At 33.8% G+C, this 13,246-nt stretch overlaps 1 protein-coding gene across 1 annotated transcript in view; it reads left to right on the top strand.

Moving 5' to 3' along the window:
* Positions 1–13,246, top strand: part of LOC143048382 (3'-5' exoribonuclease HELZ2-like) — a 44,496-nt gene extending 31,250 nt beyond the window's left edge. Inside the window, exons 6-8 of the mRNA XM_076222048.1 lie at positions 1,955–2,182; positions 10,298–10,475; positions 13,074–13,246. Coding sequence (XP_076078163.1) covers positions 1,955–2,182; positions 10,298–10,475; positions 13,074–13,246 — 579 coding nt within the window. The remainder of the gene's footprint in view (positions 1–1,954; positions 2,183–10,297; positions 10,476–13,073) is intronic.

The following is a 13,246-nucleotide window of genomic DNA, read 5'->3' as shown; positions in this document are numbered from 1 at the left end:
ACAAGAAGCACCTTTATAATCTTTACTCATACTCAGTATATTTGTGGTTAATGGGTAAAAGAAAGGATTGTTTAACAAAACTCTAAACTTTTGAATTATTAATTTATAATCTATAAGATAATTTTATCTAACTATCTCTATTTGATAAATCATGCAAGGATGTAGCTATCAGTTTTTATATTATATATATATCTTTATTTTATGGTGGCTGAAGTCATGTCAGTTAAAAATAAATTTATTTTAACAGTTTTTAAGAGGTTATGACTGGGACGAGTAATGTCGAGTAAAATTCAGACTGGTCAAGTAAAAATGAGTACAGTCGAGTACAGATATATGCCATATCAGGCTTTTACTGTTTTCACGCCCACCTACGATAGTAAATGGGCATTATGTTTTCTGGTCTGTTCATCCTTTCGTGCGTCCGCTCTTTCGTTTGTATGTTCGTTCTGCTTCAGGTTAAACGTTTTGGTCCAGGTAGCTTTTGATAAATGGAAGTATAATTAAATTGACACTTAGTACACATGTTGCATATGATATGATCTTTCTAAATTAAATGTTAATTCCAAATTAAAGTTTTGACCCCATAACTGAACACCCGCAGAATACGGGTCAGTTGACAGGATTGATATTCTCCACAGCCGGGAATTTCTTCAATTAACTCCTACACTGTCAACATATAAACTGATCTTAATCTTCAACCGAAATTTTTGAAACGCTGATTTTGTTAAATTGATTTGTATCATTTTACCTATAATTGCACTTTCGCTAGCGATAGACACATATTTAAGCCGGGTTAATAGTTTACAGAAGCAGATCGGAATCAGTTATGACGTAGACAGTAATCATTCTAATCGTAATCATGTTCATTGACCATAACGACGATGAAAGCACATCATACAATTACGTTTCGACATCATATAATGAAGTAAACCTAACCACATAATATAAGATTACAAGCACATAATATAATGACACAACCACATCATATAAAGATGTTTGCACGTAATATAAGGATATGTACACACCATATAAGTATATTTGCACAGCATATAAGTATATTTGCACAGCATATAAGTATATGTGCACAGCATATAAGGATCTTTCAACATAATATAAGTACATTTGCACATCATATAAGAATGTTTGCACATCATATAAGTATATTTGCACATCATATAAGTATATTTGCATATCATATAAGTATATATGCACATCATATAAGTATGTTTGCACATAATATAATGATGTTTGCACATCATATAAGGATATTTGCACATCATATAAGGATATTTGCACATCATATAAGGATATTTGCACATCATATAAGGATATTTGCACATCATATACAGGTGTTTGCACATCATATAAAGACAAGTGCATATCATATAAAGATAAAAGCACAGCATATAAAGGTAAATGCACATCATATAAAGGTAAATGCACATCATATAAAGGTAAATGCACATCATATAATGAAAATGGTCATAACAAGACAGTGTTGGCGTTCCATAAGTTCAGGTTAAAGTTTTGGTTAAAGTTTTTGGTCGGTCAAGGTAGTTTTTGAAGAAGTTAGAGTCACATCAACTTGAAAATAAGTACACATGTTCCATATGATATGACTTTTCCAATTTATATTCCAAATTAAAGTTTTGACTCCAACTTCACGGTCCACTGAACATGAAAAATGATAGTGCGAGTGGGGCATCCGTTTACTATGGACACATTCTTGTTTAATGCTATGATAATTGTATGTGTGAAGATAATTGTAACAGTTATATAATTATTATTTCCGTTTCTTGCTATTGTATTATAGATAAAATGCAGTTAGGTATTTAATAGTTCACAACTTTACTACAAAAGATGGTATTTCTTATGTTAATGTCCCTGCAGTTATGCCCAATTACAAACTATTAAAATATAGAACAATAAATTAGCATTTTCGTTTATTCAATAGCATCCAAGCATCTTAGAATTTCCAGCCAGACGATTCTATGAACAAAGTTACTTTAAAACAGACGTAGAATCAAAATCGTATGTTGAGGAAAAGCCTTTACAAGTTTGGTTGTCTGAAAATATAAGGACAGTATTTTGTCATGTTGAAGGAGTAGAGGAAACATTGCCTGTCAGTTTAGAAGAAGGAAATGAAATGTCACGAATTAATACAGCTGAGGTTGCCCAAGTTGTAAGTAAACGCATTTTGTACTTTCAAAACATCATCAGCAATACAACTATATAAATTTTCAAATGTGGCAACATTACTCTTACTGTGTTCAAAATTTATATATCGTAAAGGAAGAAATAAATGAAGAAGAACAATAACTGCGGGATACATATTATTCACAAAAGAATCCCGACCGTTATACTTGCAGCAGCCGTCTAGCAAACATACACTTAGGTCTAAATGAAAAATGCCCGAGTGCAATGTTTCAATAGAGGTTTGTAAATACGGATGGTATAGGTATGTTACTGCTAATAAAATATTAAAGATTAGAGTGTTGCAATTATCACAATTGCCATAGAATTTGAAGCTATCGGCTCAATATGGTACAAAAGTAAGTCAAATGTATGTATTTGACAGAATACCTGTTTTAACCTGATGATGTCTGATGAATATAATCAATTATCTAGTAGACAGCAGAAACACGTGTTCAATGTGATGCAACAGAAATAGAAGATAGTCCTCGTGTCGTCACTCGTCATCATGTTCTGTAAAGCATATTCTCAGATGTGGAATGGTTTAACGATCTGAAAACCAGCGCCACTACATTGGTTACATGGATATAATTCTGCCGTGAATTAATCGCTAGTTCAAATCGAAGCATCTTGTATAATCCAAGAGAAAAGTACCACGTAATCATGTACAAATATCGGTACTTTCCTGCTAATGGCAAACAGTCCATCATATGCTAGTGAAAATTTGCTAGCAGGGCATAGGGCCTCATTTACCTTGCTTCTATCGTAGATATGGAATTTCTTAAATTATAATAGCATTATCGTTAACCATCAAGGTTAGATTGTGTTAAGGAAATTGCATGGTTGACTAACTGCAAAATCTACTTCTATAAGATTCCACAGTCATTCACAACATGCATGACTTTGGCGAAAGGAACGGTGCATCCGACTTCAGGAATAATTTCAGATTGCATCGCTCTTTGTCGTCGTATCTTTTAAAATCTTTACAATTATCCAGAACACAATATGAGCAAGGCTGTTCAATGTTCCCTCTCATAAAACGAATGGTTGTTGAAATTTAACTCGGTAAAACCACTGCGAATGATGGTCAATACAAGGGCTGCACCTTCACCGTTACCTCTATCCCGACAGTAAAAGATGACAGTCAACTGTCTATGTTGTGCTATCTAAAGTATGTTCAGCAAGACATTTTTCTCACATACTTCCATTCGCTGCTGACAGGAGTCTTGGGTGCGACATAGCTTAGAAACAGTTTAGTGAAGTCGAGCTTCAGTTTGCCAACTGCTACGAACAGTTTTTGACTGCGCCTTTCCCCTTGCAGCAATATTGGGAGGTACAAAATGTAAAATACACGTCTGTGTGGCTCCAATTTGTACTGAACAGGAAAGACATAATTGCAATTCCATTGTATAATGTGTGAATGCCTTCCGCCTTAGCGATTCGTGAGTGTATATGCACAAAGGTGTTTAAAGGTAGTCTCTTGATTTCTAAATATGAATGAAAATGGCTATAAAAAACAATGGATCAGATAGTGTCCAAAATATAAGCACCCTTGTTGTTAATAAATTTATGACAGGACAACATAGACTGTTGGTGAGCTGGACCAACTCTGCGTAATAGGCTCTTCAGATTTACCAGTTGGTCAAGCTACTTAGAGACTGCCAGAACTATATATTGTTAAGCCTTAGGAAGTACGGAACTGCTTCAATTTGTGACCAAAACAATGATAGGTGTTTCTAAAGGTGATGAAGCCGTGTCTTTTCCCCTGGTACCATCCCACATATTGAAAACTGCAAGGAAGAGCATAACCGCTCTACTTCTTCTGCTTGGTCCTAATTTGTCCACCTTGATACACTAATGTAGGTCTAAACAGGACCTATGGCTACAGGAGCAACACACAAGCAGCTATCTTACGGTCTCCTGTACCAACTTTATCATCTCGACTTTCTTTGTCAAGTCCAATCAAATCAACCACATCCAATACTGTACAGCCTGACCTTGTATAAGGCCATTCACTGTGTGGACTTATTGATAATGCTTCCTCTGTACGCGAGTCCTATACCGTCCTAGCACGATAAATATTTAGATGATATATAAAAAAAGACACATTTTATACATATTAAGAACAAATAAAAGGTATAAACATATGTAACCTCGAAAAATTAACACAAGATAACAAATATATTTGGTATCTTGTTGGACACCTTGTTGGTCTCCAATATCTAGATGTGTGCTCAGATGGTAGACAGGCCGAGTACCTTATCCTTACATCTGTGCCAATGGCTTCAACTGCAGTATCGCCAAAATGACCTTCAGTGAAACATAAATATTCCCACTGATCTAAACTTGATAGCCAATAATTTTTAGCTGCATCGGGAGCATTCAATGTGTCTGACTGGAGCACCTGTTTCTTTTCTTGTGTTATAAGGGTTTTGATATGTGTTCGTGCACCTTACAACTGAGGTAAAACAACGATTTCAATAGTGACTTTATTTGATTCAAACATGCCATTTAGTTAACTCTACAAGGTATTGTATCATCAAACTCATCCATCCCAGCTGTCGTCTATATTACCTTCAGCTTGAAATAAGGCATTCCAAAGTCTTGTGATCTTGATATTTCTGTCGTTGGAACGCTTTTATTTATCATTATGCAGTATTAGGTCCTTTTCATTCCATAATAATATAACACGGATGGCTACAGTACTTGACACCACTAGAAATGCCCAAACCATTTGGGAATTTCAGCTTTCTGCTCTAACCAACGTTTGTAGATGAGTCTGCCTTATACATTAAGTTGGTATATTGATATTTATGCTCCAAATGCCAGATATCATAATCGCTCGTATTGCCTTGGTGGAGAGGTGCGTACACTACTGTGCCTTGCAAATTATCAAGTCTTCTGCATCCTGCTGACTAAATGTAGATGTTGTACCACGAGGGTCATTCTATTTTGCCCGTGTTACGGTATAACGAGAAGAGCCGCTCTGCTCAACAACATCTGATTCGACGCAAATCTAGTGTGTTTATTCACCAAGGAGTGCATTGTGATTTACTAGAAAGTCAATGACAATGTTGTTTATTCTTTGGTTTTCTATGTTGTGTCATGTGTACTATTGTTTGTCTGTTTGTCTTTTTCATTTTTATACGCCCGTCAAAATTTTGACGGGACGTATTATGGTATACAAATGTCCGGTGTCCGTCCGTCTGTTCGTCCGACTGTCCGTCTGTCCGTCCGTCCGTCTGTCCGTCCGTCTGTCCGTCCGTCCGTCTGTCCGGCGTCAACATGTCGCGCCGTAACTTGTGAACGCCTTATCAAAATTTCATGAAACTTAAAATAGTTGTTGCTTATGATGGTCAAATGATCTGTATACTTTTTTGTGAAAATAAGATTAAAATTTTTTGAGTTACGGCACTTTGTAACTAAAACAGGGGTGTGTTTTTTCACATGTCGCACCGTATCTCAAAAACGATTCTTGACTATGGCTTAAAACATTAAATACTTCTTAGTTATATTAATCTTAATATCTGTATACTTTTTGGTGATGATTCAAAACTTAATTTTTGAGTTATTGAGTACTTTGTAAAAAAAGGGGGAGGGTTTTTATACGTGTCGTACCATATCTCAAAAACGATTTATGATTATTGCTTAAAACTTTACACATGTCTTTGTTATATTAATCTAAAGATCTGTATACTTTTTGGTGATCATTCAAAATTTCATTTTTGAGTTATTGAGTATTTTGTAAAAAAAGGGGGGTACATGTTGTGCCGTATCTCAAAAACAATTTATGATCATTGCTTAACACTTTACACACTTCTTTGTTATATTAATCTTAAGATCTGTATACTTTTTGGTGATGATTTAAAACTTTATTTTGGAGTTTTTGAGTATTTTGTTAAACAGGGGAGTTTTTTTTACATGTCGCGCCGTATCTCAAAAATAATTTATGATTATTGCTTAAAACTTTACACACTTTTTTGTTATATTAATCTAAAGATCTGTATCTTTTTGGTTTTGATTCAAAATTTTATATTAGTGATATTTAGTTTTTTGTAAAAAAAAAACAGGGTTGGGGGTTTCACATGTCCCGGCGTGTCTCAAAAACAATATATGGTTATTGCTTAAAACTTTCTCAGGAGCTATTTATGATTATTGCATAAAACTTCCACACAAGACGTCGGGCGTATCATGCGCTCATGGCGCAGTTGTTTATTAGCCATGGCGTTGTCAGTTTGTTTTAGATTTATGATTTATGAGTTTGACTGTCCCTTTGGTATCTTTCGTCCCTCTTTTTAATTCTCTGTCCAAATATTTTCTCAATAAAACAAGTAAGCAGGGCTAATAAGCAAGGATGACATAGTTATTAAGAGATTCCTTTCTCTTATCCTATTTTCGAAACCCATCAATACTAGTATTCAGGAGTATGTCCCTTGTGATATTGCAAATAGTAACTAGTTGCGCGCCGAAACAACGTAACGGCTGTTTCGGAATTTTCTATGTCATCTTGTATATTAATATTGTTGATTGTTATCATCGCTGCCGTGTCAACAGCACTGTTTCCGTTACTGCTAAATTGCTCCCGATTAAATGTCTTATAACAATATTTAACGAATCCGTTAACCTCTGTTCTGATTTATTTTACCTGGCCCATGATTTTTAAGAGTCGAGTGTTCGACTACCGACATGATCTGTTGGCGTTTTACGATGTAGTTAATCGGGTTAAGGTAGGATATCTGGTACCGTTAATTTTATTACTACCACTGGGTCGATGCCTCTGCTGTTGGACTATTAGTCCCCGAGGGTATCACCAGCCCAGTAATACGGATTTCTTGAGTTATTAAAATATGCTGTTACAAAATATTAGAATTTAATATAGATTGAGGAATGTATCTCCCTCATGCAAAGCTCTGATTTCACGGATTTGGCTATACTTTTTGGACCTTTTGGATTATAGCTCTTCATTTTTTTATATAAGCTTTGGATTTCAAATATTTTGGCCACGAGCATCACTGAAGAGACATGTATTGTCGAAATGCGCGTCTGGTGCAAGAAAATTGGTACCGTTAATTTTATTAGCTATATCGCCAGGTGACTGTAATTTGAAATAGCCTGGATTTGCAGTGTTTGGTCTTTTTGATGCGAACAATTAAGAACATTTCAAGTTTGAGCTTTCTAAAAAGCTGGAGACTGCTTTACTTTATCCTTATTGAAGGTAATGTGTGTGCATCGGGTTGTTGATTTAATATTTTAAATGTGGTACTTTTATATATTGATTGATGTGAAAATACAATTACATTGAGTTTTTAGGGGAAATTATGTTGTTCTACTTAAGGAGTGTGCGTTATATAACCATGCTTTTTAATTAAAAGATTTATAAATATACAGACACGTCTCTAATTTCCAAGAAGTGGAACCGAAAGCAAAAATACAATATAAAAAGAAGATGTGGTATTAATGTCAATGTAACAACTCTACACAAGAGACCACATGACGCAAAAATTAAATAATGATATGTCAGTGTACGGCTTCACCAATAGCACAGCCCGTAACACAGAGACATCCATTAAAAGACCTCTAAATGACAAATGGTCAAACCAAAACGCTAGCGGCCTAAAAAAATTATCTTAAAAGAAATTAGTAACACAACAACAAACGACAACCACTAAATTACAGGGTCCTGATTTGGAACAGGTACACATATCATGTGGCGGGATTAAATATGTTCATGGAAGCCGAACTCTCTCCTTAACATGGGACAGTGGTGTAACAGTACAACATTAGAACAAACTATAAATCTGTGTCGGAAAAGGCTTAACTCATGAGTTGCATACACATAGAAATACATCTAACAAAACATAGAGTGGACGTGGCCAAGTACTTGTATGTCCAAATGAAAAATTAAACGCTAAAAACAGATCTGAGAGTCCTCGCAGTTATCTAGTTCAAAGTTCCCACTGTTTCTTCTGACTTCAACCTCGAACTAGATATATAACGGGTGTCGAGTGTCAGAATGATTTTTTAAAACCCTCAAAGGAGGCTATTTTAGCGAGAAACGTGTACCAGTTCAAATGCTTCAAATTCAATATAATTGATTTGTTCTGTGATGTTCTGAAGACTTAGGTACCGGTGTGTGGATGTTGGTACAATGTAAAAATTTCAGTACTAGTATCTACACAGTTGGTGAATTGGCGATACAATTACTGTCTGCATTTTTTACATATCATACCATTTCTTAATCATTCTTGTCAAGACTACGAAAAAATATTGTTATTGTTGGGAATTTTTCCGCTATGGCCTTTTTTGTTATGTGTTTAACACATTTTGGGCCACTATCAATTCTCGTGTAAATGTTTGTGTACAAGAACCGACTTCAGTGTGACTCAAGCAATTAAACAAGCATCCAAAAAAAATGTGAAAGTAACATAACAATTTAATATTTCAACCCCAAAAAAAGAAAAAAAACCAATTCCGCTTATTTGATTTTGACTTTCATTCTTTCTCCTTTTTTTGGGGGGGGGGGGGGGGGTAGATTACCTATTTTCCAGGCATATCATAATATACCTTTTGACATAAAAAATATTTGTAAATAGCACTTATTAAAACTGGTCCTTCTGTGAAAAAAATACTTGGGTAAGTTGGCCCTACCTCAAATTTGGTCCGATTTATGATTATTGATTAACAATATACAAGACAGGAAGTTAGAATTTTAAAAAGCTGCATTGTCCAGAGGTACTGTAATGCATATCGTAAGATGTTGACCGGTTCTTCCATGTTGACACCAGCGCCACCACAAAGCTAAGTCGTCTTCTGGTTTCAATATTAAGGAATGGGTCAAGATAAAAAGATAAACACGAAATTCAAAACAAAATATAGTTATTTAGTACTAGTAATCAAAGGCAGTATTACTTTAATTAGTTGACAGACGATATAACATCATATAAGATATGTGACTATTTGAAGAACTTACTTTTCTGATCATTTTTGCTATATGTAACTGCTATAGTTTTAGAGAGAAAAATCACTTAAAGGCGTACAATACGTCATTTGAGTCCGCTGACAATTCGGACATATTGAATTACTTGACGATATTATTAATCTGTCAATTTTTCAATGATTTCAGTATCTCTCTTTCTTGATAGTTTTTAGATTGTAACCAAAAACTTTGCACCGACTAAAATTATCATTTTAGGGGTATCAAGTAATAGATTGACCGATATTTCTGACAAAACTTCATGTTTTGTTAACTTTGAAGATCGGTGAACAATAAACAGTTAAATTAAAAACAAAATAATAATCTAATCAATATAATTTAATGAACGCCTATTTGAAAATAATAACGAGGACAAACAATGTCAAACAATAGTATTTGGTAATCGCTGAGAAAACACATTTAGTGTATTCAAAGGCATGATAATTTAAGTTCACTGAAATTCAGCAGATGATGGAATGAATGTATTCTATGTTGAAACATTTTCTTGTGAACTATTCGTGTGGACATTCAGTTTTGCAACCTTGTAAATAGCAGTATTGATGGTGAAAATATTTACTCTGACGGTATCGATGTGTCGGATAAGCCAAGGTATAGCCCTCGTATTTTCGGACTCATTTTTAGTGTCAATGAAGGACAAGCATTCGAAATAAAAACGTATTTGTTTACTAGTAAGATTGATCAGTGATTACTGATTAATTTTTATAAAGAGCTTTTTACGGAACAGCAATATTGAGGCAGGAAATCGATTAATAGAGTAGCGTATTGATATTTGGTACTCGGTACTACCGCACGATACTCGAATATTCGTTGGTATCCCGTATGTATATGGATTCAGATAACATTTGGTAATAATTTTATAAGGTCAAGAAGTCGTAGAGGAAATTGATAGACGTAAAGAGTTGAAAATAGTTTAAATTGTTTGTTAATCCAAAGGAGCTCATATCTCTCATAAAAATTTCTATATCACAGGAAAATAATGATCTCCTTATGATGACTTAAAGACTTGAACGATGATAAAACTTAAAAATATGATCAAATATAGTAATTTCAAGGTTAAAAATGTTCATATGTATTTAGGACATAATTTGTTACTTTGTTGATCAATTTCAGATGAAAGTATATCGTCATCTTCATGATAAAGAGAAAGTTTTCACAACAAAGGGGAAGAAAAATGAGATAACTATCAACATCATGTCTCAGTATAATGCACAATGTAGCGCCATACATTCTGCTTTAGAAAAAGCTAAATTTCGGGATGTTAGCGTCAATACTGTTGTATCAAGTCAGGGTAAGAATATGAATAACATCTTATCATCAGATGATAGATACAGTATAACTTGGTGGCAAACTTTTTTTTCAAAAATAATAAGAAGCTCTCACTATGAACTTCTTATACAGTTTATATATGTGTTATATATGTTTTGAAGATCAAAAATATAAATACATAAACAAACTCATCATAGATACCAGGACTAAATTGTATATATACGTCAAACGCGCTTTTCATCTACAAAAGACTCATCAATGAGGCTCGAATCCACAAATATAATAAAAAAAACCAAATAAAGTTCGAAGTTGAAGAGCATTGCGATCAATGTATTCACAAATCCAAAATGCAATGAAATATAAGTTATCTTGTCATTCAAACAAATTATAGGTGCTTTGATATTGTCTTTATTTCTTTACAATACATTATTGTTTTAAAGCCTATTTTTTATGTCTTCAATGGATATTGTACACTAATGACCTGTTATTTGGTCAATATTGCTTAATATGGCCTTGTGTCAATTCGGTTTTACTAAATCTCAAAAACGAAATTTTATACTTTTTTTGCTTTTTTTTTTTTTTTTTTTTTTTATCTTAACCATAGTTTGCAGTTTTAAATAGTTTGCACAGATCTTTTAAAGAATTTACTCCGAATTATATGTTGAATCCATTGGGGAGAAGAAATCCTCCATTTGGGAATAATTCGATATCATTAAAATGTTTAGTTATAACATGTTTTTTGTTTGTTTGTCGTGTTAATTTTATGATGCATAACGTACGGCCACAAGGGGCATCCTACCACTGTCTGGTAACCCCCAACAAATAAATTAATGCTAGAATGTATTGAATAATATACATTAGTTTACAGTACCTATATGATTTTTCGATTGTGAAGAAATCTTCATATCTCCCGAGGCCAATATTTTATTCCACAGGCACTGCCTATGCTTTGTTTATTATCTGAACACCAAATAATAGTTTGCATACATTATTTTCCTCATCCGCTTGTTGTGAATACTAAACACGACGATGTATAATTTAAAAATGTATTCTGTTTGTATTATGAACTATGTTGTAATTAATATTGTGTATATAAATATGCTCCTGTTACGCAGTCTTCTGCGGCTGAGTTTTCACTAATAAACTATGAAACATACATTGATAAAAAGTACTGATAGAAAGTAATTTATTAGTCTTTTTGTTTTAAAGTCTGAAATAAATTTGTGCAAGATAATGATATTTGCTATGTCTATTTACAAAACAAGAAGTTGAAGACGTTATGTACATTAACCACGCGTCACGTCGCATAATTTAGTCCCGACATTTCAGAAGGGAATATGATACTGAGAGGGGAATATTATACAATTACTGTCTTTTGATGAGGTAAATATGCGGTTTTATTGAATTTTGAAAAACTGATATCCACTGAGGCCGATGGCCGAAGTGAATATCAGTTTTTCATAAGTCAATTAAACCCCATATTTACCGAAACAGAAGACAGTAATTGTTTATTCCATATTCCGAGAAAAGAAAATGTATTTAATGACAAACATATTCCAAAACTTATTTTACACGAAACATTTTAACCTAACGTTGCACGTAAAAGCGGTGAATATCACTTTCTCATGTGAATATGCTTTTTTATTCAAAATCCACTTCATATAGAGAAACCTACTAAAATAATACCAATATGGAATAATAAGATTTGTTCAATAACACGTGGGATAATTTCAACCATGTTTATGTCTTGTTTAGTTATATAAAGGAGCTGATAAGAAAAAAAGTATGTTCATTCACATGTTATACTCAGATAGTAAACAAAGCAAAGGCATAAATGGAATAAAACATCCATTTCCCTTAGCAGAGCCCTCGTGGAATATAAATCCTCTCTGGTGAACAAATCTTCATATCTCTCTCAGGCACGGGTTATAAAAGTCCTTACTTGTCATCTCCAACATGTAAAAAAAGACCATTTATAGATCTTATATAAATGGTGGAGATTCTCTGTCCCCAATCAAATTGATACATAAAGTGAGTTTTTCCTACCGAAGGTTGGTGATTTTCTACGGGCATTCCGATTTCCTCCAACAATAAAAACTGGGCGCCACAACATACCCAAAAATGGCGCTAAAAAGGGGCGTTAAAACAACAACTTAGCCATTTAGCTAACACAATTTCCACGGCACAATTTTACATTTATTTGATTCGAGTTGGTTGATTCAGGTAAGGTTTCTCGATATGATGCTTTTTTTGTTTTTTCCGTGTCAGAACTTGAGTAAGCCTCCGAAACACAAAAAAAAAATGTTTTAAATTTATAAAATGCTTTGTCTTTCCGCCTTTAATATTTATTCTGATATTTTTTTAAACCAAAAAAGAGGTTGCCATTAACGCTGAGCCACTCTTTGTATTGCGTTGTGCAATTATAAGGTGAGTTGTTATTGTTAACCGTCTGTTCAAATGTCCCTCTGATATATTTCGCTCCTCTTGTATAGTAATTGATCTATTTCAATGAGATTATAAATGTTTTGCTGTGTTTCCTGCAACTTTCTATCTTGATAGTATTTTAGACTTATCATATTTTATATATCCAATGAAATTATTCAATTTGGTACTTTTTCAGGTGGGGAATGGGACTACGTTATATTCAGTCTAGCAAGATCATTACCTGATTGTATGATAGAGAAAAATCCGACGTTGGGATGGTGCGCAAAGAATCTTGGTTTAATTACCGACGAACATCAGATCAATGTGGCATTAACAAGAGCAAGGAAGGGTCTATTTATCATAGGTTAG

The sequence above is a fragment of the Mytilus galloprovincialis genome, chromosome 10 (genome assembly GCF_965363235.1).
Source record: "Mytilus galloprovincialis chromosome 10, xbMytGall1.hap1.1, whole genome shotgun sequence".
NCBI classification, from domain to species: Eukaryota; Metazoa; Mollusca; class Bivalvia; order Mytilida; family Mytilidae; genus Mytilus; species Mytilus galloprovincialis.
The sequence above is the reverse complement of the archived record's forward strand: the minus strand, read 5'-3'. Positions and strand labels throughout refer to the sequence as shown.